Genomic DNA, 26,513 nt, shown 5'->3' with positions numbered 1-26,513 from the left:
CAGAATTCTCAGGCCCTACCTCGGAAGGGATTGATTTCGGAGGAACAGGGGGAGGAGGGTTGTCCATGGCTACTGGCAAACCTTTGGAGTAACGGAAAATTCACATTTGCATGGATTACAAATCAAGGATAACCTAGGAACAGGACAGAACCACCTGGGTTTAATATGTAGAGGGGCTGTTCCTGTGCAGGCTTCTAGGTTCTTTGGGACAATGCAGTCCACAGTTGGAAGCAAGAGATGGGAATCCCTGCACCACCATCAATTAAGGTCACATTTACAGGTACCAGGCATTAGTTAGGACTTCAGTATATTTTGGGGGAGACACAACTGAACCTACAACACTTCTCCATGTGCCACATATCTGGGAAAAGCCTTTCTTCTAGTGACTGAGGAGACAGATTCCTGAGTGAGTGACTTGAAGCCACAAAAGATTTCGTCCCCAAATCCGTGGAATCCTGGGGGAAAAAGTGACTCCAAATTCCAAAGTTTCAGTGGTTCTCCATTGTGCTAATCTCTAGTTAGAGGCTAGAAGTCACCTTTGAGGGACAGCCTATTCTTGTGCTTTGGGAAAGATACAGTGGTTGCCCTTTTATTTATGCAAAGTAAGCAAATATCCTGTTCTGAAATAGGGTGGCTCAAGAGACTTCTATCATAAACATCTGTCTTCATTAATCTACAGAGTGTATGTGGTGGCAGCAGTTGGGCCTGGATTCTGGAGAGAGCAGAGATGCCTCCAGGTGCATTGCTCTGCTTCAGGTGGCGATGGGGGAAGTGTATTTGGGAGCAGGAGTTACACGTGATGCCACCTGAAGTCTGGCTAATGGCCAAGGAGAAAGATACCCCAAAGCTGCGCTCTTGTCCTGGAGCTACCTGTATGGACTTGTGCTTGACAACTGTAAAATGTTCAGGAATTTTGCCACCTGGCTGATAGACACAGCCATCATTAAAAATAAAGTTTTATATTTACAATAGCCAAGAAATGGAAGCAACCTAAGTGTCCATCAGTAGATGAATGAATAAAGAACATGTGGTACATATACACAATGGAATATTATTCAGCCATAAGAAGAAAACAAATCCTACCATTCGCAACAACATGGATGGAGCTAGAGGGTATTATGCTCAGTGAAATAAGCCAGGTGGAGAAAGACAAGTATCAAATGATTTCACTCATATGTGGAGTATAAGAACAAAGAAAAAACTGAAGGAACAAAACAGCAGCAGAATCATAGAACCCAAGAATGGACTAACAGTTACCAAAGGGAAAGGGACTGGGGAGGATGGGTGGGAAGGGAGGGAGAAGGGGGGGAAAAGAGGCATCACTATTAGCAGACATAATGTAGGAGGGGGCACAGGGAGGGCTGTACAACACAGAGAAGACAAGTAGTGATTCTATAGCATCTTACTATGCTGATGGACAGTGATTGTAATGGGGTATGTGGTGGGGACTTGATGATGGGGGGAGTCTAGTAACCATAATGTTGCTCATGTAAATGTAGATTAATGATACCAAAATAAAATAAAATGAAATAATAATAAAGTTATATAAACTTACAGTTAAATAAATTATTTTAAACACAAAGTAAACAAATACTCAAGCTCATCACTTCCTAACTGTTTTACTACATTTCCTGTTATCTCTATTCTTGAGGCCTAATGTGTCAGTTGGAAATACTGTGGGGAAGGAGTTCACTTCAGAGATACAGGGAAATCAGATCAGGTGAGACGCGAACCCAGAGTCGAGAAAGCAAAGTTTCATCACAATTTGTGTCGGAGTAATCGACCGAGTGGGCCTGCCTAAGGTTAGACAGGCAGGCTGTTTACTGTGAGGCTCCTTTATATGAGGTTTTTGGCAGAGCTGAGTCCTTGACTGACAATCTTTTGCCATGGAGGCCTGATCTAATTGGTACAATGAAGACATGGGCTGCACTCTGATGTTTTTCTTTATCTGGGGTGTGCTTGTGCTCTGATACTTTTCTTTATCTGGGGAATTGTTTTCCGTCTGGGGAATATCTAGACATTGCAAGTTACTCCTGGCCTTTGAAGCTTCAACTAATTAACTATGTGAGTCCTTTCTGGCTCTCTGGTTTTATCTGGTTAACTCATTGAGTCCCTTTTAGTGGGCTTTACTGGCTTTATTCTCTCTCCACCCTACTCATGTCTGTCTTTCTGCCTAACAATACCATATAGGGTGTACTGCTGGGCATGGCTTTCCAACTCCCATTCCGTGGCATCACAGTTAGCAGCTGGAACTCAGCCATGGCGGGAGTATTTATACGACAGCAGGTGCAGACCCTAGGAATCAACCACCTCCAGCCAGTCGTCAAACATCTACCAGCACACCACGGACTGGGGACACTGGTGGCGGCTGACCTAATGGCTCGGGGGTTGTCTGGTTTCCAATGCCGTTTGTCTTTTCTACGCTGGAAAAGGGGAATTAAGGAGCAGGCTAGTGTCCATGCATGGGGCAAACTGACACGAGAAAGAGCCCAGCAGGCTTGGCAAGCAGGTGACAAGGGGGCAGGACACAAAAGTAGCTTTTGGGTGGTTCAGTCAGGACCTGACGGACAATTGGCTTCTCATTATTCCCTGGAAGCCCTTCAAGCCGGGGACTTCAAGAGACATCTGGAAGGCATTCCAGCGAGACTAACTAGTAGCTGCTTGCTTAGCTAGTGATTCACACGTTCAACAATTCTAGCAGGGACTAGTGCAGATCTTCACAGAGGCCTCTAGGTTTTATTTGTAAAGTGCTGATTTTACAAACAACATTCACTTGGCTTGTGAACTGCCACTGGGAAATAGCCAGGGAGGAAGAGTACCCGAGTGACTCTCTTCGGCGTCTTTCCATCACCCTGAGGCTGACCCATCTTATTTTATTCTCATTTTCCCAGACTAATGAAGAACTGCACAATTGATGCTCCAAAATTGGTGACTACTTCAGGCTGCATTTTTCTTGATACTGGTTTATACAATTACTTTGATTACAGAGTTAATTCTCTAATTACATTCCATTTGGACTAAGGCTTATTATTTAAAATTGGCTATGGCATGCCTGGGTTGGCTGGAAAAAAAAATCAGTTGGTTTGGGTGGTGAGAGGATGAGAGGCAAATTTGGAGCAACTCGGTGTTCTAAATCGGTTGTGCGTAATTCTGGAAATAGATAATCCATATGTAGCAGATAGACAGCTAACTTTAAAAAAAACACACAAAAAATCCACTTCCTGCAAGAGAAATGAGAACAGCCCAAGGTTGCCTTGATTCTAATTATGGTTTTGGTTTTCCCCAGAACACAGCAATCTTCACGTTCTTTTCCAAACAACATTAAGGAAGTTGAAAGCTTCCTTTTAATGGAAGTACAACCTCATTCCAATGTTTAAAAATACCTCTGGGCTAGGATCAATTGCTAGCCTACCAGGGATGCTGGTCGTAACAGTTTTAATTAAATAATAACAGGGGAAAAGCCCTAATTTAAGAGTGCAGTTACCCAGAATACTTTATCTCATTAACTTCTTCAGATTGATCTAAAGCCTCTAGAAGCCTTGCTCTTAGGAAACAAAAACAAAACAAACTCAGCCCATAATTAACAATTATTTTTAACTGTTTTTAGAGTCAGTTTGTGTATACCACAATGTGCCGGCATGGGTGGGGAGCAACTGGCACTCTTGTGCCATGTTGTAAACATACAGTTCTGGCACAGCCCAGCAGTCCCACCTCTAGGAATGAAAATCCACGTCCACAAAAAAACCTGTAGGTGGAGGTTTATAGCAGTTTTAGTCATAATTACCCAAACTGGAAATAACCAAAACATCACTCACCTGCTGAATGGGTAAACCTGGTACATTCAGGGAAAAGACTACTACTCAGCTAAAAAAAGGCGCAAACTGTTGATACCAGCAACAACAAGCCTTGTATTGAGTGAAGGAGGCCAGACTCAAATGGCTACACACCATATGAGTCCCCTGGCTGTGGAAAAGGCAAAGCTACGGGGACAGAGAACAGTGCAGTGGCGGCCAGGGGCTGGGGGATGGACTGGGAGGTGACCGGCTACAGAGGGTCAGGAGGGAAGCTTTTGCAATGACGGTAATGCTCTAGTGATGATGGTGGGGTGGTTACATGACAACATGGGTTTGTTAGAACTCATGGAACTGCGGACCTGAAAAGGTGAATTTTACTGAATGTAAATTTTGCTGACTCAAAAAACCTGATTTAAAACACAGTCATTTTGTGCTTCCTAAGTACCATGCTGATGTTGAATAAGCTCTCATTGGCACTCCTGATGCAAACACAGGCGGGGAACCAGGCAGGTCCTCTGCTCTTCGGATAACCAGCCAGTTGCTGCACTGTAAGTGCTTTTCTCTGTCTGAGCAGGAGACAGATGCACAGGGTCAGCAGTGTCCATGGTTGACAGTAGTGCTCTTGGAGAACAGCGGCCACCATCTGTCCCCCCTGGAAAATGTCCTCCATCCCAAGGACATCTGCTCACCCTCCACACCATCCATGGAGCCTGGACATGAAGTGTCAAGTAATTTCTGGGTTTATATGTATTTGCCAGCTTTAAAGATCTCTCAACCAGTCCTGCTGGCTGTTTCATTGTTTATAATACATGCTGTAATGAACATGCAGTCAATAGATCTCTAGCGCCTGGCAGCATCCACACAGTGGGGTGCAATAATGACATGCCTGCCAGCCACCGAGAGGGGAGTTGCTCATCCTCTGACACTGCACATGAAACGGCACTTGTTCTACATGCTAAAAAAGGATAACCAGTGCCAACTTACAGGACGGATCTCTCGGGGGACATATGGCCAATGGACTGTGTGCTTAGGATATACATGTCTGATGATAATAAAAGATTTATAGTATTTAAAAATTATTTCCACTGATGTCCTCCACCCACCTCAGTTCGCCTCTGGAGTACATCACATTGTGATTGCTAAAAACACAATACCTTAGAGGAAGCAAAACACACTGGACATAAACATGACCAGCTTTGTGAGTGGGTGGAAATTCATTAACCTCTCTGACCCCTATTTCTTCTTCTGTGAAGATAACAAACGTGACCTCACAGATTGGCTGTGACGATGAAATGGGGTAACATCCATGTAAACACTTAGCAGGTGCTTTAACAAATGATACACATTTGCCCCCATATTAACTGTAGCTGATGTGGAGCAAGGCCTTCTCTACCTGGAGTAAAACTCACGTTCCTGTCATCCTAGGACAGAATTGTCGGGGCTCCCCCATGTGCAGCCACAGGGGATTTATTAACAATAGGAACTTAGGGCAAGAGCAGAGGCTGCTGTCAGTGTTGAGAAGCACGGGCTCCCTGTTAAATGACAGCCCAGCACAGGGCAAAGGTATCTGGTCAGAGCTCAGGGCCGCCGGCTCTGCTGGCCCCACACCCCAGTCCTGACATCTGAACTCCTATGGGGCCTGTGGTTTGCTCCTTTTATCTGTAGGATTTTTTTTTCCCCAGTTTTATTGGGATATAATTGACATACAACATTGTGTAAGTTTAAGGAGTGCATTTAATAAACTTACTTAAATTTAAGGTGATGATTAGTACACATATATATTGTGAAATGATCACCACACTAAGGTTAGTTAACACCTCTGTTACCACACATAATTACTTTGTGTGTGTGTGTGTGTGTGTGTGTGTGTGTGTGTGTGTGGTGAGAACATTTAAGGACTCTCTTAGCATCTTAGTCCAAGTATTTAAATCAGTATTGTTAACTGTAGTCACCATGCTATTAGATCTCCAAAATGCATTCATTTTGTAAATAGGAGTTTGTAACTTTTGACCAGTATCTCCCCATTTCCTCTACTCCAGCCCTTTGCCACCACCAATCTACCGACTGTTTCTATGAGTTTGAATTTTTTAGATTCTGCATATAAATGAGCTCATACAATATTTGTCTTTCTCTGACTTACTCACTTAGCATAAGGTCGTAAAGGTCCATCCGTGGAGTTGCAAATAGCAGGATTTCTTTCTTTTTTTATGGCTGAATAATATATTCTCAGAAATTACTGCTCTATCCTTCCTGTACCGTTTGAACCATACCCAGCCCTGGCTTAGTAAAAATGCCGAAGGAAGGAAAACACACAAAGAATGCTTATCTAAACAGCCCCACTTTCCCCCCAGTTTCTTCAGAACAGGACCTTAAATCATGGCTGCTTCTTGTCATGACTTCCAACCTGAAAAATGAATCTTTTCTTGAGTCATTATCAATAGAGTAGCGATTGGAAGGGGAGAAAAAGTCCTACAATGAACTCCTGTTTGCACTTATCAGACCTAAGCAGTCTGAGGCCACACAGGGTTCAGGGCTGCACCCTCCTCTGGACACATTCCCGCCCAGAGTCCTGACTGTCCCCAGTGGCCTTGTTTTATGTTAGTGGCCCTCATTGGCCTTGGCTGATTGGACTGACCTATGTGACCTATGCTATAGTTCAACAGTTACGCTGAGCTGACCAGAGTATATCTCTTGGAATTTGAACTGTCATGTGTAGAAACTGTGTACAGTTTATACACGATACACACGCACTCACAAAGTTTCTGTAATGGATATATGGCCAGAGGCAATGGGCACTGGAAATGACAGGATTTGGAGATGAGGATCTGAGAAGAGGGCAGCCATCATGTGCAAGGTGCACAGCAGGGTCACTAGGGGCCATGCGGAGAGGATGAGTCTGAGGGAGCTAGGCGGGGGGCGAGTGAGGGAGGACAGAGGGACTGTGTTTGGAGCCACCACATTCCAGCCCTTCCCACATCCTAGGTTTCACCTCTCCCTGGTTTCTTGAATCCTTCCCTGACCGGACCTGATTTCACTGGGTTCTGAGCCCCTGAACCATGTGTATAAGCCTTTGAAGCAGTCAGATACAGTGGTTGTTTCACCGACCCCCGAGCAGGGCTTAAAGGGTTACACACCAGTTCAAAAACAGCCCTACTGATCCTTAGATGCAGCCAGTGGCTGAAATGGTGAGGTACTAGGCCAAACCCTGCCCTTGGTCTCTAAGGTGTCCTTCCTAGGAGAGACGGGGTCTGGACTTTGCCTTGAGATGGATGCCCCTGGGGCAAGAGGAAGAAACAGGGTAATTTCTAGGAAAAGGCCAAGTTCCAAAAGGGTGAATGGCAGAAGGTTCAGCTCTAGCAAGACCATCTCACCACAGCAGCCTCTGCAGCCTGGAGATCAGGGAAGGAGATGGAGGACCAGGAAGGGGGAACAAGGACAGGGATTGCATGAGGAATGAGGAGACTGACTGGTCAGGGGAGGCTCTGAGGACCCGGGAGGCCAGTTTGGAGCAGGGAGGACAAGAGGGGTCATTGAGGGAACTACAAGGAATGTGGCACCCACAGAAGCATCAAAGCAAGAGGGACCAAGTACCTAGGGCAGGAGGCAGAGTTCACCAGGAAAGAAGAGAAAGGGGAACAGAATTAGGAAACAGAGAAGAGGTTTGGGAACCTGAAGAGGAATAGTGGAAGAGGGCAGAGACGAGCAGACAGAAAGAGAAGATGCCCTGTCCTGACACGTTCTCCTTGCAGAGACCCCATCCAGTACTTTACAGTCTATCTCACAGATTAGGAGTCAGGACCAGGGGAAGGACTGGGGGAAGAAGGTTCCACTCAGAGAAAACCGCATATGAAAAGGCCCTGAGGCAGGAGGAGATTTGAACACATACTTCACCAAATAAGCATATGAGAACATGCCCAATAATGGACTGCAAATTAAAGATGCAGTGAGATACTATACATCAATTAGAGTAGTTTAAAATGAAAACAAACAAATAACTGACAATGCCAAGTGCTGACAAGAATGTGGAGCAACTGAAACTCTCATTCATTGCTGATGGGAATGCAAAATGGCACAGCCACTTTAGAAAACAATTTTAAAGTTTCTCTTTGAGTTAAAGGTATATATTTATCATATATCCACCCCCCCCAATCCTAGTCCTAAGAGAAATGAAAACTTATGTCCACACATGTTTATACCAGCTTTATTTGTAATTCTCCCAAACTGGAAAGAATCCAAATGCTGATGAATGGATAAACTGTGGTACACCCATATAATGAATACTACTCATCAAGAAACAGGAACTAACTGATGTACCGAACAACTTGGATGGCTCTTGAGGGCATTATGCTGGAAGAAGCCAAACTCAGATGGCTACTTACTAATTCTACTTATAGGACATTTTGGAAAAGGCAAAACTATAGGGACAGAGAATAGAGAGTAGTTGTCAGGGACTGGGATAGCAGGGAGAGGATTGATTATAAAGAGAAATGGGAATTTTGGGGTGCTGGAAATAGTCTGTATCTTGATTGTAGTGGTGGTGGTTACATAACACTGTATTTTTTTCACAACTATAATAAAGCTATATACTCAGAAAGGGTGAATCTTACAGGATATAAAGCCGTAAACTCAATAAACTTGAAATAAAAATTATGTTTATTTTCCCACTGATACAGTAAGAACAGAAAATGTTTTTTTCAGAGCTTTAAATATGTATTTTTTTTCATGGTTCCTTTGCTATTGAAATAGAGAGCCCATAAAAGCCAATAAATACAAATTTGCTTTTCCCTTTTAGGTAAGGTGTTTTACTGCCTCTACCTAAATTAAGGCAATTCATGAGAGTCTCATAGTAAGAACACAGTTTTTCTCCTGACTTCACAGTCCATGCAGCCTATTTCTGGGGCTACACTTGTTCATAAGAAGTGAAGAGACTGGGTCACAGTAAAGGCTTTTTACTGGGTTCCAGTACCTTCCTGAAGGGCTTGGGCCTATAATATTACCTCTTCTAAGCTGGTGGCCAATTTGTTATCCTTCTTAAACTGGAAGAGACATCAGGGATATCAGGAGAAAAAGAAATACGGCCTTTCAACCTGTCCATCCCAGTATCCTTCACTGTCCTCAAATGACAGGGGCAGGGATAGAAAGGCCCACCAGGGTCCATTCTAAGCATACTGTCCAGGTAAGGCAGTGCATTCTGGAGCTACATGGCATAAGCTGGCTTCCCTCAGTGTGTGATGTCAGAAGATAACAGCTCCGGGTCAACCACCATGGTCTTGTCAACTGTGGAAAAGGTGCACGCACCCCTCAGACCTCATTTCAAAGAGCAGGGAGGTGTCTGAGGTGGGTGACAGAGTCACTTAGGAAGTGAACATGGTATCTGAAACCACTTCTGTGTGCAGGGATGGACGAGGTAAGAGACAGAGGGAGTCATGTAATAGATGGGTCTCTATTTCAGCAACTCTGCTGGTGGTCAGTTGTACCTGATCCCATTTTATCCTCACACCAGCCCTATAGGCTAATACGGTTTATCTTCAAAGACAGTACCTTTGCTCAAGCTTTCCCTTTTGCCCAGTATCTAAATGGTTTGTTTGTTGATTTAGCTAAAAGGGTAAACATGACATCTTTTACCTGTTTATGTAACAAGTTCCTCTACCCAAAGTATCTCATGGGTTTTCTTGACATCACAGATGGTCACTTTCAATGATCTGTGCCAGTGGAATGCAATAGCGCAACAGACCCAGTTCCCCAATCATGCATATTTGAGTTTAGAAGGAATTTCAAAGCTTAAATGTGATGTGGGTATCTCTCATTTGTAGGAATCGACAGAACTATGAATCAAAGGAATCTGATCATCAGAGAAGGAACCACTGATTAGGGACTGGGGAGCATCCCTCTTCTGCTCCTAGACGCTCTCTGCACCATTTTATTCTGAACAAGGCCCCACTGGTAGATAGTTGGCAAAGGGGCCCCTTCTTCCCCTCCTTGTATCCACTCCCTCCAATGTCACTCTACAACTCTTCTTATTAAGAGGTGGGGGAGGGGTTTCCCCACTTGAATCTGGGCTGCCCTTTTGTCTAGCAGCATGACAGGTGAGCCCAGGCCTCAAAAAGCCAGGCACATTTTTGCATGTTCCCTTAGAACCCTGTCACCACCAGAGAACAAGCCCAGGCCAGCCCGCTGCAAGAAGAGGGATCATGTGGGGAGGGCTCGGTCTAGCCCAGCCAACCCCCAGCCAGCCAGGCCGCAGACTGCACACAGTAAGCAAGCCCAGCCAGGCTCACCCAGGCCCAAAGACCCAACCAAGCTTAGCCAACCCACAGAACTGGAAGCTAAATAAATGGTGGTGGTTTTAAGCCACTAAGTTTTAGGCTGGCTTGTTACACAGCAAGAGACACAAGAAGGTTCCAGCACATCACGTTCAAATTGCTCTTGTGATCACAGGCAGAGAGAGAGACATGAATTTGTCCTTCTGGTATTTGAGTTAAATGAGGGTAGAGAACCCAGACTCTATTTCCCCTTCAACTCTTTCACTACACTGCAAATTTGTATTTTAAAGAACTTTCTTACAAGATCAATGATAGATAGATCATCAAAGCAAGGCATTTTTCTGTCCCAACTCTGTGGAGGGTTTCACCAGTAAGAGACAAGATAACCAACTTTTGACACCAGTACACACCACAGAGATGAGGAATAAGTCAAATCATTATTTGACAAAGAGCCTGTTCAAGCAAGCCAAGAAAAAAACCTTTTATGGCCAAATATAAGTGTAATCATCTCTTTATCACATCCAGCAGGTTTTCATTCCTGTCTTCATTTCATTCTGCTTGTTTGTCACTACAGTTCTATGATCCACAGACACAGACCAGTATTTGCTATACAGAGCCTATCATTTCATTGTCTTTGGATCAATATAGAATGGGAAGGGATCAGTGGGGGAAAGAATACTACCTTTTTTCCTGAAAGTAGATTCTTTTGTATTTATTTAGCACCTTTTATTCAAGGAGCTCAAGATACTTTAGCATTCACTGTCGCCTCCCTTTGTTACCTCTGGGTAGGAAAAGTGTCAAAAATTATCATTAGTGCCTTTTTATAGAAAGAAGAAAACACAGAAAGGTAAAAGTCATATCAGTGAGATGATGACAGTCACGGTAGAAATTGGGGTCTTCAGCTCAGCATTCTACTGTGGAACTATACTTTGTCTCTTTAATAGATCCCACACCAAAAGGTATAAATGGCTTCCTCCATTTTCATATTATCTCTCTTTGGATGGATGTTAACTAAAAGGGCAGAACTGACAGTAAATCCCCATAAACATATCATCCTGGCAATGCAGTCATTTCCTGCAGTTTTTTACGTCAGCTAAGGAGTCCCATAAATTACAGAGGCACCCTCTGCTTCTCCATTAAAGATCACAATCGACCACATCAAAGAACAGCATTTTCAAGAGGTGTGCACCCAGCAGGGAGAAACCAGTGAACAGCGGTCACTCCCTTCAGCTGGGCATTTGTGGCCAGTAAAGTCTGGTCCATGACCACTATTAGCACACTTAAAACCTGCCAGATCTGCTAAATTGACCTTAATGTGCTTAGGCATTTTAACTTTTCGCTAGTATTGAGGAGAACATATACCCACAGGCTACAACAGATGGAACAGCCCAGGTAATTCCTTTCAGTCTGACTCACACTGTCTGTTTCCTTACAACAGGGCTGACGCTCAGAGGAAAGCGTCTCTGTGATGTTTTCTTAAATTCACAATTTGGGGATTAGGTTTTTGATTTAAATGCTTTGGAAAATAGCAGGGATGTTTTCCACTTCTACAAGGTGGGGTGGCAGAAGCACAATTATTTAGGTAAGCAATAGGGCCTATTGCCTAAACACATGTGTGACATCCTTCTCTAGAAAGAGAAAATGCAATTAATATTTCATCTTTATTCTTTCTTTCTGGAACTTTCCTAGCAGTTTTTTTCCCCACTATGTGTTCAGGCTATCCCTGTATCCTATTCATGTTCCACACCTTTTTGAGAGAGAGCGACCTCAGGAATAAGAATGTCAAGTATAGCACGGAGAAGACAAGTAATGACTCTAATAGCATCTTACTATGCTGACGGACAGTGACTGCGATGGGGTGTGGGGGTGGCTTGATAATATGGATGAATGTTAAACCCACATTGTTGCTCATGTGAAACCTTCCTAAATTGTCTATCAGTGATACCTTCATTAAAAAAATAAGTTTAAGAAAAAAAACAACAAGAATGCCAAGCTGCAGCAACGTTTGATTTTTTAGAGATTTCCTTGCCACGTACCCGATTGCCTCTGCTAGAATGGGTAAATAACTCACCCTGGGGGTGAACATCTGGGATGGTGTAAAGAGGGACCGCAGGCTGCAACTGAGCTCTGCCTAAGGATTGACAGAAAGTTATAAACTTTGAGGGGGAAACTTGGTTTTCCCTTTTTCCTTCGCTTAGAAAAATGGGAGCACAGAGAGATTTTCAAGAACTAAAAGTCCCTGCATTTCTTCCCTGAGCCTCCCTCCAGGCTTCACAGTTCCAGCCTTTTTCCAAAAGTACTTGATACAGACATCCCCACCGCCCGGCCCAACAAAAGCCGTCTCCAAAACATAGACATCTACTTGTAAGAAGGGGTGCAAAAGAAACTATGTGAAGAAGACCAGCATCCTTAGCGGAATTTTCAAGAAACTCCTTACATAGTAAAAAAATTAAGGGGGGCGGGGGGAGGAGTATCAAAAAAGTGTTCTGAGATAAAGTGAAATACAAATATAGAGGAATAAAAATAGACCCAAAGAGAACAGGACAGTCCTAAGGACGGCTGCCGTGGAGGCCAGACTACTGGGGAAATGCTAACGGGGGGCGGCGGGCCCCAAAAGGAGGTAAGAAGGGCGAGCAAAGGGCGCCCCGTGAGCCCGTGGCCCCGGCCGTACGTGGCTGCGGCTCGGGCCGCGGTAACAGAGGGACGTGTTCGGAAGCCCGCGGCCCGACCTCGGGCGCCGGGCGGCGGGGCGCAGGGGCCGCGGGGGCTCAACGCGGAGGCCCGGCCTGGCCCTGCTCCTGCACCGGCCGCGACGCCTTGTCGGGCTCCGCGCCGCCCGCGCCCGGGAAGCGCGGCCCGAGGCCCGCGAACGCGTCGCAGCACGGCGGGCTCTCCTCCTGCACCGGGCGGCCCACCGGCTCCCCCGCGCCGCCGCCCGGCCCCGCCGCGCCCTCCTGCGAGTTCTGGCTGACGTACACCACGATGATGTCGCCCTTGAAATTCATCACCTGCCCGCTGGAGATGAACGTGGAGTTGCTGTTCCCCGTCACGGTTCCTGCAAGGGGAGGGGAAGAGAGAGGCGCAGGCGGTGAGTCGGGTGCGCGGCGAGGGCCCTCCCGGGGGGCCCGGGCCGCGGGGACCGGGCGCTCGCTCCGCAATTACTGACCAAGGGCGGATCCGAGGGCTTACGCTGTAGCCACAGCAGGAGTGCGCTAGTAACACAGGAGAAGTCCTCCTGGTTGGGGGATCACTAGTTCATAGAAAAAAGTCCAAGTGAGACATCAAAAATAGTCAAAAATTGTGTGTGTGTGTGTATCTCATAAACATTCTGTCCTAATTTAAAATATACCATGTTTATTTAATAAAAGCAGCAATTTTACGTCGCTTAAAACTATGATTTTTCTCATTGTAATTCAGTTTGTTAAAACATCATTAGAACATCATGTTCTTCAATATAATGTAAAACAACACGGCATCGCTAGCCACGGTGTGACTTATGGTTTTGAATTTAATCGTACCTCTTCTTCATCCTCTTCATATTGAAATTTACTTATTTATGTCATGATATATATGATTTCTCTATCATTTAAAACTTTACTTTCCAACAAACTGACAAGTAGGAATCCACTGTTGTTTGCCTCCTTCCTTATCAGAATCTTCTGTTGACCTGAGTGAGCTCCGGTAAAAGTCTATGTGTCTATGTATTTTATTATCTTGTATGTCAAGATTTTGTTTACTTTCTCACACTAAGAATTTCATTCCATGCCAGCTGCCTCATGGCAAACAGTGTCTTTGATATATCCTATGGAATCTATATTCTTAATTTCTCTTTTTTTCTAAAATGGAACTCAAACCCTTGTGCCTAAGAAATGTATTTAAGCTTTTCAGAAACCTTTGATTCAGAGACTGAATCAAGAAGCTTATTCTTGGCAGGTGAGGGCAGAATAGGGGGGAGAAGAAAAACAAGGCCTTCAAACACCTGATGATTAGGATGTAAAGAAAAGCTACCTAGAAAGCGTGTAAGATTCTCAAACAATTTTAGACTTCATGTGGTTTTATCAAAGATACAATTAATGACAAAACCCACCTTTGATCAAGTCCAAGCCCACTCCATGCACACTGGCTTTTATGAGCACAGTAAACTGGGGCAGACTAAACTTCCTTAAAAAGCTCCACTGGTTTGCCAATGACAGTACGTGGCCACGGAGCCGTCTTCATGGACACGACCCACACTCACTCAGGGCCCTGTGCTCAGAAGGGCCCTGTGCTTGTTTAAATGCCGTGCTGTGATCCTCTTGAAATTCTTACTAATTTTTGCTCATGGGGACCTCGTATTTTCATTTTTCAGTGGCCTCTGGAAATGACGTAGGTGATCCTGAGTGGCAGGTGTCTCTTAGGAGTATTGCTTTGGGCCTCCCACCACAACTCTGTGATGCTCTGAGTTAATCTCTTTTTGGAGGTAACATCTTATAAACTGTTTGAATTTTGCAGATGTGCTTGCCAATCTAATTTTCTCTACTGATCAAGAATTAAATGTTCAGTAAGACACTGAATTGCAAAGGCCATTCACTGACGCTCTTAAAATACAGGTCCTATCATGTGTTTCCCTGATGTTCAAGCCACCTGTCACTTGCTATAAAATGTTCAACACCAACTTTCCAATGCAGAATTGAGGCTTGTCCTTTGGCAAAAGGTCTCTTGATTGTATCAGTTAAACCTTTACTGCTTTCCCTTAAGTCTCTAGTTTTGGTTTCATTAAAGCGGAATAAGAACTAAGTCACCTGCCAAGCAGTCTAAGTGCAGAATCCTCTCTCTCTCTTTCATGGTTGCCTCAATTTTAATAGCAAAAAACTTAGAGCCACTCATTCTTTGGGTTGTCTCATAGCAATGATCACTTTTCATAGAAACAATTCTCATGCTTATCAAACTCATTTTTTTTAACAGTGAATGAAACAGTTAAAGCTGTAAATTACCATAGGATTGGCTCACATTCACAGGACTGGGAATACCCATGGATCTTTGTAAGCATGACTATTCTGGTGTGAGCAGAAGGGCCTGGGTACTCTAGATGACCCATTAGTTGTGAGTTATCAGTGTGCTACGGGCTTCAGTCAGCTTACTTTAGAGGGAAAGGGAATGTGGACTAATCTATGGTTAAGCAGAGATAAATGAAGAGACCACCCATTACAGTAAGAATGGTAACAGAACCAACACCCCAAATCCAGAACTTACTGACTGTTCCCTTCACTCCAGGCTGGCTGCACTGCAAAACAAACACCAGCTCACGGTTACTCTGCACGTGAGCACGCAGGCTTGTCATCATGCAGACCCACCTGCAACTAATCTAATAACATCAATGTCATCCTGGTGTTTGGGTCTCTGAAGAGCAGAAGGTGCATAACTGGTGGCCAAGGGATGGTGGTTTCTGTGGCCACCTGAGTGCAGGAGGGTAGGAAATGGTGTGGGGCAGAGGAGAGAGGAGGGTTCTGAGAGCTCTGGGCCTGGCCTGGCTCAGCCCCTACTAGCTGAGGAAGTTGGGACAAACCACGTAACAGCTCCCCAGATCTCAGTCTGCTCATTTATGAAATGAGCATCTATTTGCAAGCCTTGGTAGGCTAGTGGGGGGCAGACACACTGAGAAGCATATGATAAATGTTAATGAATGATGAACACCTGGCATAAGGGTCAAATGAGATGATGTTTGAAAACGCTTGGGAAACAGCAAAGAATTAGTCGCAAGTGCACTGATGGCATTACCACTTCAGGAAGATAGTGTGAGTGCTCGTGGAACTCCCAAGGAAACAGATCTGTAAAACATACTGAGCAGTAACGTTATTTTTGCAGCCCTGTCTTGTTGGAGGATCTCAATGTGTCTTGAAAACTGAAAGGGTGCTTTCCTCCAGAAATCTAACCAACTGTGTCTACTTTGCTGTGATCCCTCAGCATGACTGTCTCTGGCTTGAACACTCATATATATAATTCTACAGTAAATTCACTGTCTACAAGTCAGCTGTAGTCTGAATGTAGGAGAAAAGTAAGATCAAGGTTTAGAATGAATTGGTAATATCCTTATTTGGTAACACACCTCAGTCCCAAACTGTCCTTGCTTAAAAGCAATAATTCCTTAAAATTTGCTTCCTACCTTTCAGAACAGAAAGGTCTTACAGGGCTATGAAGCCAACATGACAAGGCAATGCTCTGGGATGGCGAATCAACAGGTCACCACATCAGCAAGCTGCAAGGCCAGGTGAGTGCTGCGGGCCTCCCTCTCCGCCTGGTTGCCCAGGTTTCTGCAGCTGATACATGCCCAGAAGGGGTAACCATTGCTTGCCAAGGAAGCCCAGGATGTTCTGCCGTTTGGGGCCCCTCCCTTGTTGGAGGCTGGCAAGGGGGATGTGAAAAGGGAAGGATGATGTGGACAAAGCTTATCGGAGATGCTTTACAAAGGCCTGAGGCTTGCATGCAGCCCATAGAGCCTGGAGGAATAGAAGCAGAGCAGGGGCCCATCACGCCCTCTTCCTGACTCTCCTCAGCTGCCTTTCTGACCGCTAGCCCTGCAAAGCTGCCCCTGACATTTATTGTAACTTTATTTCACTTGCAAAAAAAGATGGGGTTGGAGGCCTGTGAAAGAAAGCTTTCCTCACAGAGGAATCGGTGATAATGAAAGTAGTAAATTCCAGAAACAACTGGCAGGAGATAAGGGCTCAGGTCAAGGGAGTTGTCACCTGCTGCACAGACCCTAGCATCCCTTCTGGAACCTTCTGGGCCTGGCCTGGCCACTACCCCTCACTCCGCCAGAGCAGGCACTCTCCCAGGCCTGTGTTTGCCCTTATTCTACAGCAACTGAAGATTCTCCAACACTCGGTGACCAGAAGGAATCAACATCAGCAGCACTGATTAAGGGGAGCGCTGCAGGCTTCAGAGTCCTGTCGCATGTCGATGCAGTCTTATCATCTGAACCCAGGTGACTGATAGAATTGTATTTGAAGGCTCATACCCAAAACTATGATTTGAGAGCCTGAATGACATCAACATTTTTATGAGACAAGAAACTAGAAGTTTCGAAGAGTTCCTAACATTTAAAAGGGTTATTTGGTTTAACATTAATATGCAATATGACTTAACTAGTTACTTTCTTAGGTAACTTGAAAGAGTAAAAAAAATAGCTATTATTTCAACAGAAATTCATTAAGAATTGTGGCCCCTGTAAATAAACTGCTCTTTCCAGCTCAGAAGTGACTGAACCAATGATGTGATTTCAACAGAAACAATTAGCAAACCAAATGTCCATCATGACCAGAAAGTGTCTATATTTTGCTAAGTCCATGCTTCACATAGCAGGCTCCGAGAATAAGCTTTGCTATAAGAACCCAATCCCTAAGAGAATTTACATTTTTAAACAAGGTAATGGAAACTCCTCGTCTCAAAAGCTTATTATGTTGCTTAAAATGCATAGCATATGAATATTAAATCACAGGAACTATTGCAAATAATACCACCCAATTGTCATGTAGATTTTTCTTCCAAGGAACAGAACTAAAAATATATACAAATACACTCAAACTACCCAGGCTGTGGTGGGTTCTTTTGGAATTCAAAAAAAAAAACAAACTTAATTTATATTTAACCCATATGCTTCTCATGTGACTTTCCTTTTCATGGAAATGCAATCTCTGTTGTAGGCATTTAGAAGAAACTGGGTATATGATGATAAGGGAAGGGAAGCAGGATTTAATAGTTCTTAGTGAATCATGCTTGAAAATTACTTAGAATGGTTTACAAATAAAACCCTTCCAAAACGAGCCCTATTAGAACAGACAGAAGGCAAGCAGGGCTAAATTAAATAAAGTATATGCTAAATACATTTTTCATATATTTTGAAATAATGTGTTGATTGTGAGCACCAACAAAAATCATTACGAAATAACCGTATAATTAAACATCCTTTGTAAGTTACAGAGCAATGAGCTAATACTTGCCCTTAAAATATTTATATGGAAAAGTGAAATACAGGTTAGTGGATGGCATTCCAACAGGAGAGAGAAGAAAGTTAGAACCAGGGGACTGTCCCTTGCTTGGGGGAAGTGGAGGGACAGGGAAGAACACTGGAGTAGGAAAACCTCAAGCCGTCCTTTCGGGATGGAAATGAAGGTCAGGAATCATCATTAAAAGAGGGTGGGCCCAGGGGCGGGAGCACTGTGCATCAGGCAGGTGCCTCTCCTGCCCCCCAAGTATGTTTGGCATCACCTTGTGCCCTTTGGATGAACCAGCTCGTCTTGGCCTCTCCAACCCCAGACATCCCAGTCTGCCCAGGACGGCGAACGCCTGTCCTTCTGTCCGTGCATGGCCTCCAGCTCCCAGTACAGGCTGAAGTGGGAGGCTGAGAGTGAGTTAGGTCTCTCATTCCTCTAGTTACTCATGACTGCATGAAAGAATGAATGAGCTTATAAACATCGGTTCACTTAACAAGCTGGGACTGAGAGACTTGTCAGACTGTGTCATATGAGTCATAAATTCAGGTGTGTCATAAATTCCCACTGATTGGATGTGGCTGCCCAGAGGTGGGCTGTCGATCAAGGCGTGAGTGTGCCAGGCTTAGTGGGAAAGACTCCAAGACAAGGAAGGGCTGCAGGGCGAAGAGGAGGGGCGCACAGGCAGCGTGTCTGCCACCCCTGGTCTAGGAAGCAGCATCTGAGCTGGGACTTGAAGGACCCGAGGAATTGCGCACCCTGGAAAAGGGACATCACGGGTGGGTGGTTCACAGGAGGAGAAGCACATTACAGGGCAGAGCAGGATAGTGAGAGGTGTTCCCCCTAAAGGTACTGGCTTTGGCTGAAACAGGCGCGTGAGCGGGTGAAGGGGAGCAGCAGATTGGAAGGGGGACCAGCCTGGAAGGCCTTGCTTTCTCAAAGTATTGATTCTTTTTGAGTTATCCATTCCCTGACCTCAATCCCTACTGGTTTTCCAAGTCTCTGTGGCTCAATGGACCTTAAAGATGTGACAGAAAAACAAGTGTGGAGCTGGTGTTCATTAAGAATTGTGAGTCCTGTAAACGAACTGCTCTCTCCAGCTCAGAAGTGACTGAACCAATTATGCGATTTCAGGAGCTAAAAGCAAGTCACTGGTCAACTATAGACACATCAATTACATTGTTCTTTCTTTCCCATGAAATAATTTTCTAGACACAGTGAGAATTCTCCAGACTCCAGGTGAAAGGGCTTGTAACCAAGGTAACCACATTCATATCATGAGGATAATGATTTAAGATAAATTAAGAAGTGGTAATGTAAGACTTAAACCCTTAAAGGTGTTTGCTAATAATTCTCATTCTTCTTTAAGGTTTATAACATTGCTAAAATAGCCTTAACATTGGGTAATATTTGTAAAAGATACACTACTGGAGATCTTTCAAGAACCATCAGTCTCTTCAAAAGGGTGCTGGGTCCACAGGAGATACTCTTCCCTACTGAGGAATATCCAATCCAGAGCCCACTAGATTTGGTTGCAAGTTTAAAAAAAAAGATACCCACATATATAAATCCAAAAACCTAATGTAAAAGGGCACATCCCTCAAGTCCTGAGAGCACAGGGTTTTTAAGAGATCAAACAGGATTGGGACCCCCTCTTATCTTTGTTCCATCCTCCTTCACACATTTTGTAGAACATAAATTATGACAATTAAAAAAGAAAAGCAAAAATGAGAAAGTGCTATTTGAACCGGAACCCAGAAGGCCCATTCATGAGAAGTAAGTATGGGCAGAATAGCTCAGCCTCAAGTACCAATCTGGCTGCTGCTTCTCCTCAGGCGAGAATGAATTTGGCCCACTTGCTAGCGACCGCAGGCAGGCAGTCTGCCGACGTTTTGCATGGCTAAGCACCAGATGGAGAGAGAAAAAGCAGCGTAAACTTTCTGCAAATTAACACCACTTAGTTGGTGGCACACTTTTTTTCTTTCCCCCATGCCTAGATGTTGGAGCGCTGGAGAAATAAAAAATAATGGAAAACAGAGGGCCCTGTTTTAACTCTTTCCAGGAGAACAAAGCTCTGGCTTTTGGTTGCATGAACCTAAGAAACAACATCTCTTTAAATATGGCCAACTCTGTTCTTCTGAGAATTGCTGATGATTCCACACAGTGGCAACTGTCATCTTCCTGGTGTCATCGGATGAAAAACTCGTCTGCTGCTGGCGGTGTTCCAAGACACGGCCACTGCTACCTGGGGCTTAGCCGCCCTCCAGCCCCCAAAATAGTGTTCTGTATTGTCTCTGTGCCCAATGGGAAGAAAATGAACCACTGAGAAAAAATTAGAACTCAATGCCATAAACAGTAGAGCCAAACTTTTGTCATGGAATTTCCTCCAAATCTTAAAAAAATACTGAGGTCTTCTAAAGGAAAAACACATAGCTCTTTGAAAAATATCCCCAAATCTATCTCCTTTTTTCAGTTTGGGCATGGATAGAGAATTTATACATCACTGAATCCGTGTAGTTGTAGCAAAACCACAAAGCTTGGAAAACAGATTAAAGTACGTTGTGCGGTCAAGTAAGCCAGAAGCCATCATTAGCACAAGACAGTCTGTGTTTAGGATGGGGCCTTAGCTCTCTCAGGCTTATAAAGTAACTCAAAGACTAGCTGTGAGTACCCCTTGCAATCTAAAGAAAGAGGCAGGGATAAAAGAAAATGCATCCTGGCATAAAGGTGGCTCACAGATGGGTTTTGGGTTTTTTGTTTTTAGTATGGATGGATTCTGTGAAGCCCCTTAAATAGCATATATCCATATATTCATTTTTCTGGAGAGACTGCCTATAGCTTTCTGAAGATTCTCAGAGATCTCTGATCCCTTATATGGTAAATAATCCCCAGAGCCAGAGGAAGCCCTCACCATCAGCGGCAAGGTTCCTTGTAACTATGAAACATATGGTGTGTTCCCCTCGTGAAAAAAGTTATAATATTATACTTTGTGGAGTATTCAGCTCAAGCAGTGGTGCAGTGATAAATCTCTATAATGCCTTTAAATTGAAAACTGATTTTATCTTCCTGGTTCCATAAATATATTCTATGCTGTTGTTATAAAAGGGGCTTCTCATAAGAAGCATTCAGGGGTGGTTTTCCTGCATCATTAATTTGGTGTATAACAAACAGGCTACTCTTAATAAATATTAATTAATTAAGGATCAACTGAACAGTTTTGTCCTCCTGAAATTTATAACAGCTTGTTGGGGAGAGATCTGAGGCATAGGCTGCTTTAAAAACAAAACAAAGCCCAGAAATCTGAGGGAATGACTTGATTTTCGCCAGTTCAGAGGTCACTGTTGACACTATATTTGGAGGGTAAATGCAGGGGATTGAGGTCTAATCCCATCACAAGTAGCCTGAATGCAAAAGGGCACGGGGCACCCAAAAACAAAGAGACAGCTCCAGGGCTAGAAGATAAAGTCACAGGGCAGTGGGCACAACACGTGGACCGAATCAAAACCCATCCTGTAAAGAAGCTTATCGAGAGGAAATGCTCAAGCTGAATTTTTCCCATGTTAGCGTCCCTCTTCCCTAAATGTTCTGTGACACCTGCCCCCAAACAGAACAAAGAACAGGCCTGTTTGTTCAGAAGGGAGAGACTAGGAGAATCACTTACCAGATGCAGGTGGCTGGTCACTGGAGGGGCTTCCAGGCCCAGGGCCTCCCCTCCTTGAGCTGGGCTGCCTTCCATCGGCCCTGTCCTCCGGCTGGCCTCCCCATTCTGCCCTCTTAGCTGCTTCTTCCGGTGGAAGGCCCATGCCATAGGCACACTGGGGCAAGTGTCCCCTTGCCGGGGAACCCGTGAGGGGCCCCGGGTCCTCCCCAGGAGGGTCCCCACAGCCTGTACAGCCACAGAAGCTGGCCGCTCCATGGGGGCAACCGCCACCCTCCACTGCTTGCTGTAAGTACTTTTCAGAGGACGTGGGAATCCACTCAGTCCTGCATGGGGGTTCGGCGAAGCTGCAGCTGTCAGAATCCCCCATGCTCTCTGTCCCAGTGAAGCACTGGCTTAAACTGTCATTCTCCCCCACCTCCAGGGGCTCAGGGAAAGGGGGAGTGCATTTGCTTCCAGGCTGAGTGAGGAACAGTAAAGAGTCTGGGGTCTGGGGGGGCCTGTCCACATATTCGTCTTCCATGGGAACAGGCCTGAAGGGGTCCCCCTCAGTCTCGCTGACCAAAGTGAACATCCTGGCATCTTCTGCTAGTGCGCAGGGACCATCGCCTGCACATGCGCCCCTGCAGACACCACCACCACCATCTGGACAGCACATATCTTCAGAAAACATCTTCTCTTCCAGTGTCAGCAGTAAGACACCTTCACAAATTTCACGCTGACTAGAAGCTTCCATATGAATGCTTCTAAAATTACTGCCTGAGGACTCCTGCTGATTTAAATTCAGAAGATACAAGCATTAATACCCAAAATTATTAGAACATGATTCTGCTAAACACGGCTGAAAGTGGTGTTTATAGTAATTATTTCCACCATAACAAGTGCAGATGGAACACTCACTGTGACACTTTATTTGTGTTATTTAAAATTATAGAGTGGGGAAGAACCCTAAAAAAAAGCATACAACCAGAATGAAGTAACTGCATTTCAAATGAATAGCATGTTCACGGAAGCTGGGGGAAGAGCTAGCCCAAATAACTTTAGAACACAGTTTTTTGTCTATGCACTCTATCTAAATTTAAAAAAAAACTGTAAGCAGGTATTGAATTCTAGTTAGTGGCTTTGGCTTTTGCTGTAGAATGGTTTAGTAATTCTGAAACTGCTCTCTGGTGTATTCTGGAATTGAGCAAATGAGAAAATATATTGAGAACAACAGGAGCCAGGTTTCATACTGTTGGACAAGGGAAGATTCACAGATCAAGGAAAGACTGAACTAAGCCCTGTGGTGTTGGAACTGGAAGTGGAGAGGTCAGTAGGAGCTCGTGGTTTAAAATTATAAATCTTTAAGCAGGAGGAAATATATGTGAAGGACATAATGGGATAATTTATGAAATTTCAATAACAAATGTGGGTTGGATGAAAGTATTGCACCACTACTAAATTTCTTGACTTTTATCAATGTACTTGGTTATATAGGAGAATGTCCTTGTTCTTAAGAGAGTCACACTGAAGTATTTTAGGGTGTAGGAGCGCACTGCCTGCCACGTTCTAGAATGGTTCAAGAAAAAATACATATACACTTATGCCCGCAAACAGGGAGCAAATAAAGTAATATAATAAAGTATACACAGTCGGTGGACACAAGTGTAGGACATATAGAAGTTTTTTGCAGTATTCTCACTGTTTTTCTATAGTTTCAAAATTCCATCAAAATTAAAAGTCGCCAAATTACAGAGTAATAACCACCGAGTAAAGGGAAGTGGCCGCTCTGTCCTTCTAGGCATCTGCACAACACAATCAACGTTGGCTCTAAAATAATAATACAAATAACATGTGCACAGAGATGGCAGAAATGGAAGGAAATGCAAAGGAAACAGCATGTAGGATGAGCACTGGCTCAGGCGTGAGCTTATTCTGTAGGGACCTGCCCTGGAATTTGAGATTTCATCTCTCAAAGGAAGTACCCCTTTCACAGTGGGGCTGAAAATCTGACTGATTGTTATCTACATTCAGCCTAACTGTTCAAAGTACTTAAAAGCGGCGCTTAAGACTTTTAAATTTACCTTATTTCCACTTAGGCGGCCACAAGCCTCATTGACCCAGTGCCACAAATTAGCTGGAAAAAACAAAGTAAGGAAAGGACTTGTATTATTATTCCCTATTTCTAATATGGTATTATTGACGGCTTTTGTCAGTTCTGTATTATCTTTAAACATAATCCCCTGTAAGACTTTCAGTGAGAGTTCCTGAGAGTGAAAACATTCAAAAGGAAATCAACCAGCTCAAAGACTAAAGCATCTCACTCCTCCTACCCAAAACAGGACTTTCTGATCTATGTAAAGCAACGAATGACCCACGAATGGTCCATCAAATACGTCTGTCACATTTGAGAGCTGTCAGAGCTGCTGTTGGGACAGTAAACATCCCACTCCTTAGCAATTTTTCCTTCACTGTGAAGGACCAGCCTAAAAGTTGTAGGGAAATGAAAAGAGATGTGGGTCTAGGAGACTGACTTTCCCATAAGCTAGCTCAACTATCTGTACAACAACAGTAAAGTACATGCTGGAAGGCAGTGCCGGACCCCACGGACTTCCCACAGGCCCCAAATCCTTTCCACTAGCCCCTGCGGCTTCCCCGAGGAAGGAAGAATATGCTCTGTGGCACATACAAAGCACCTCTCCATTAACATTCTAAAATAGAAGAGATGAAACTTAAAAAGTCAAATCTGAATTTTTAAAAGACCTATTAATTTACATTCTATAAAGATAAAATTTTTACCCCCCACCATTAAATATTTGATGTTGAATTCATTTTAAACGTCAGGAGGTTGTCCATTTGCCACTGGAAGATAAATAGGTCAGAAAAATAGCTAATGACATCTATTACATGACCTTGCCCCATTCCCTTAACCTCTCCAAGCCTCAGTTTCCCATTCATAAAACAGGAGAAGTAACACTGTCTACCTCATGATGCTGCTGTACAGATTAGTTAGTGTGTGTAAAGGCATATAGCGGAGCTGGTACAGAATAAATACTCAAAATGTGTCAGTTGTTGCTATCGTTATCATTATCATTCTCAGTTCCTTTCTATACTTTTGAAATTGTATAAAAATAAAGGTACCCCAAATAAAAGTTGCAGCTCTTCCCTTGGGATCAGAACTAGATATTCACAAATGGTACTAAAGCTTAGTATTGTACACAGAGGTGAGATATTCCTTACTACTGTGGTGATCTCTCCCCTGGGTGATTGCAAAAGCCCTCCTAGCCGGTGCATCTGCACCCACTCTTACTGCACCCCCTGAATTTGTGCTCTACACTAAAACCAGAGGGCTGTTGTTAACTGCCTTTGCTGGGGATAAGGAGCAAACCCCTTGAGCAGGCGCAGGGCTGCATCATCTGGGCACGCTGCCCTCTCCTTTTATCTCCCACTGGTTCTGACTTTCTGCTCTCCCTGCACTGACCTTAGTTAATTCCAACTTGTCTTTCAGGTCTCAGCTGCTCTGGCTCCTCCTCTGGGAGGCCCTGGCTGACCCCAAGTTCAGATGAGTCCCTGTCACTGCTCATCTGGAGCTCTGCACCTTTGCTTTCACTTCTAAGCCTCTCTGTGGGCCTAACACCTGCCTTGCCCACGGAAGCGCTTCCTCCGCAAGGACACTCACTGTGGTTGTGCTGCTCAGTATTGAGTCCCCAGTGCCTGGTGGCCAAGCAAGTGTGTTGCATGAAGGGATGAAGAGAAAGCTAAGAATCACAAGCTCCAGCTCAGTCTAGGCAAGCCCGTTGTTCTTCTCACTGATAGGATGTGGCAGTAAGAGCATTACAGAGACAAAAACTAAGAAGCAAAGCATCAGAAGTCTGTTTATCTCATGTAAACACGACTATCTGAACATGCATTATTCAATCCCTGGCTCCCATGTTGTCAGGGAAGTGAAGTTGCATTAAATAACCATATCAATAATGAATAGATTCTTTAAGTCATTTAACATTGCTCTCATTTAACATTGGCATTTTCAAACACCATCTTCCCTCTTTAATCTTTTGATTGCCCAGGGTTACGTTAGTAATGCAATGTTAATGGAAGAAGCAAAATATGTAGGGTTTCGAGAAGTCTGTGGATGTGATGTAGGAGGGCGGATGGAATCACAGCAAAGCGGGGATGGACAAGATCAACACGTGAGCGGCTGGAAAAGGAAGAGGCTGCAGAGACAACAGATGCTTCAAAGAGAAAGATTTGGCTAACAAAGCGTCAAGAAATGTCTTCATGAAAGCTAATGAAGCCTTGAATCCTTTCTTCAAAGCGACACCTTTTTATCTTTGTGGTATAAAATCAAATATGACGATGTGATGTTAAGGGACGCTATCAAAAAATTTTTTTGTGGAAAAACTATTCCCAGTAAACACTTGATTATTCATTTTAAGGATGAGCACCTAAATGTTACTGAATATAAGATAATTTATGTTTACATTTATAGAGTCATATGTCAAGGCCACCCCAGTCAAAACTTTCCATCAGCCATTTACCTGAACATTTTATCTCTGTTTTAAGTGAGAACATTAAAAATGTTGGTATTCCAGGATAAAAGCAAGCCCCTGGAGATAGGATGCTGCAAAATCTATACAACATAAACACAGAGCTTATGAGTAATTTGTTTCCTGAACCTAGAATATTTTGTTTGCTTATATATAAACAGGCACAATGACTTTTTGTTTGGCCAGAGAACCGTGAATTAAGTGTGAGGGGTGGTTCCCCTTAGGTTAAGCACAATCATCTCAAGGCATCTATGATAAGCGCATCACCAGAGGTAGTCAGTGGGCAAAATGTGCATCTTCCA

At 44.1% G+C, this 26,513-nt stretch overlaps 1 protein-coding gene and 1 long non-coding RNA gene across 12 annotated transcripts in view; one reads left to right on the top strand and one right to left on the bottom strand.

Annotated features, from left to right (window-relative positions):
- Nucleotides 1-8,429: 8,429 nt before the first annotated feature.
- Nucleotides 8,430-26,513, bottom strand: part of TNFRSF11A (TNF receptor superfamily member 11a) — a 54,670-nt gene continuing 36,586 nt past the window's right edge. For 9 of the 11 annotated variants that reach the window (XM_073213179.1, XM_073213181.1, XM_073213184.1 and 6 more), the window contains 3 exons: nt 23,749-23,801; nt 21,689-22,457; nt 8,430-13,112 (listed from right to left, as the gene is read on the bottom strand). In XM_073213179.1, coding sequence (XP_073069280.1) covers nt 12,826-13,112; nt 21,689-22,457; nt 23,749-23,801 — 1,109 coding nt within the window. In that variant the 3' untranslated portion in view covers nt 8,430-12,825. The remainder of the gene's footprint in view (nt 13,113-21,688; nt 22,458-23,748; nt 23,802-26,513) is intronic. The other 2 variants (XM_073213180.1, XM_073213183.1) reach the window with 1 other exon arrangement.
- Nucleotides 13,031-25,639, top strand: LOC118971904 (uncharacterized). Its single transcript, XR_005060652.2, has 4 exons — nt 13,031-13,145; nt 16,207-16,304; nt 16,898-17,021; nt 25,173-25,639. It is a non-coding gene; the product is annotated as an uncharacterized lncRNA (long non-coding RNA).

Source organism: Manis javanica, chromosome 9, assembly GCF_040802235.1.
Source record: "Manis javanica isolate MJ-LG chromosome 9, MJ_LKY, whole genome shotgun sequence".
NCBI lineage: Eukaryota > Metazoa > Chordata > Mammalia > Pholidota > Manidae > Manis > Manis javanica.
This window is presented reverse-complemented; position numbering and strand designations above follow the sequence as displayed.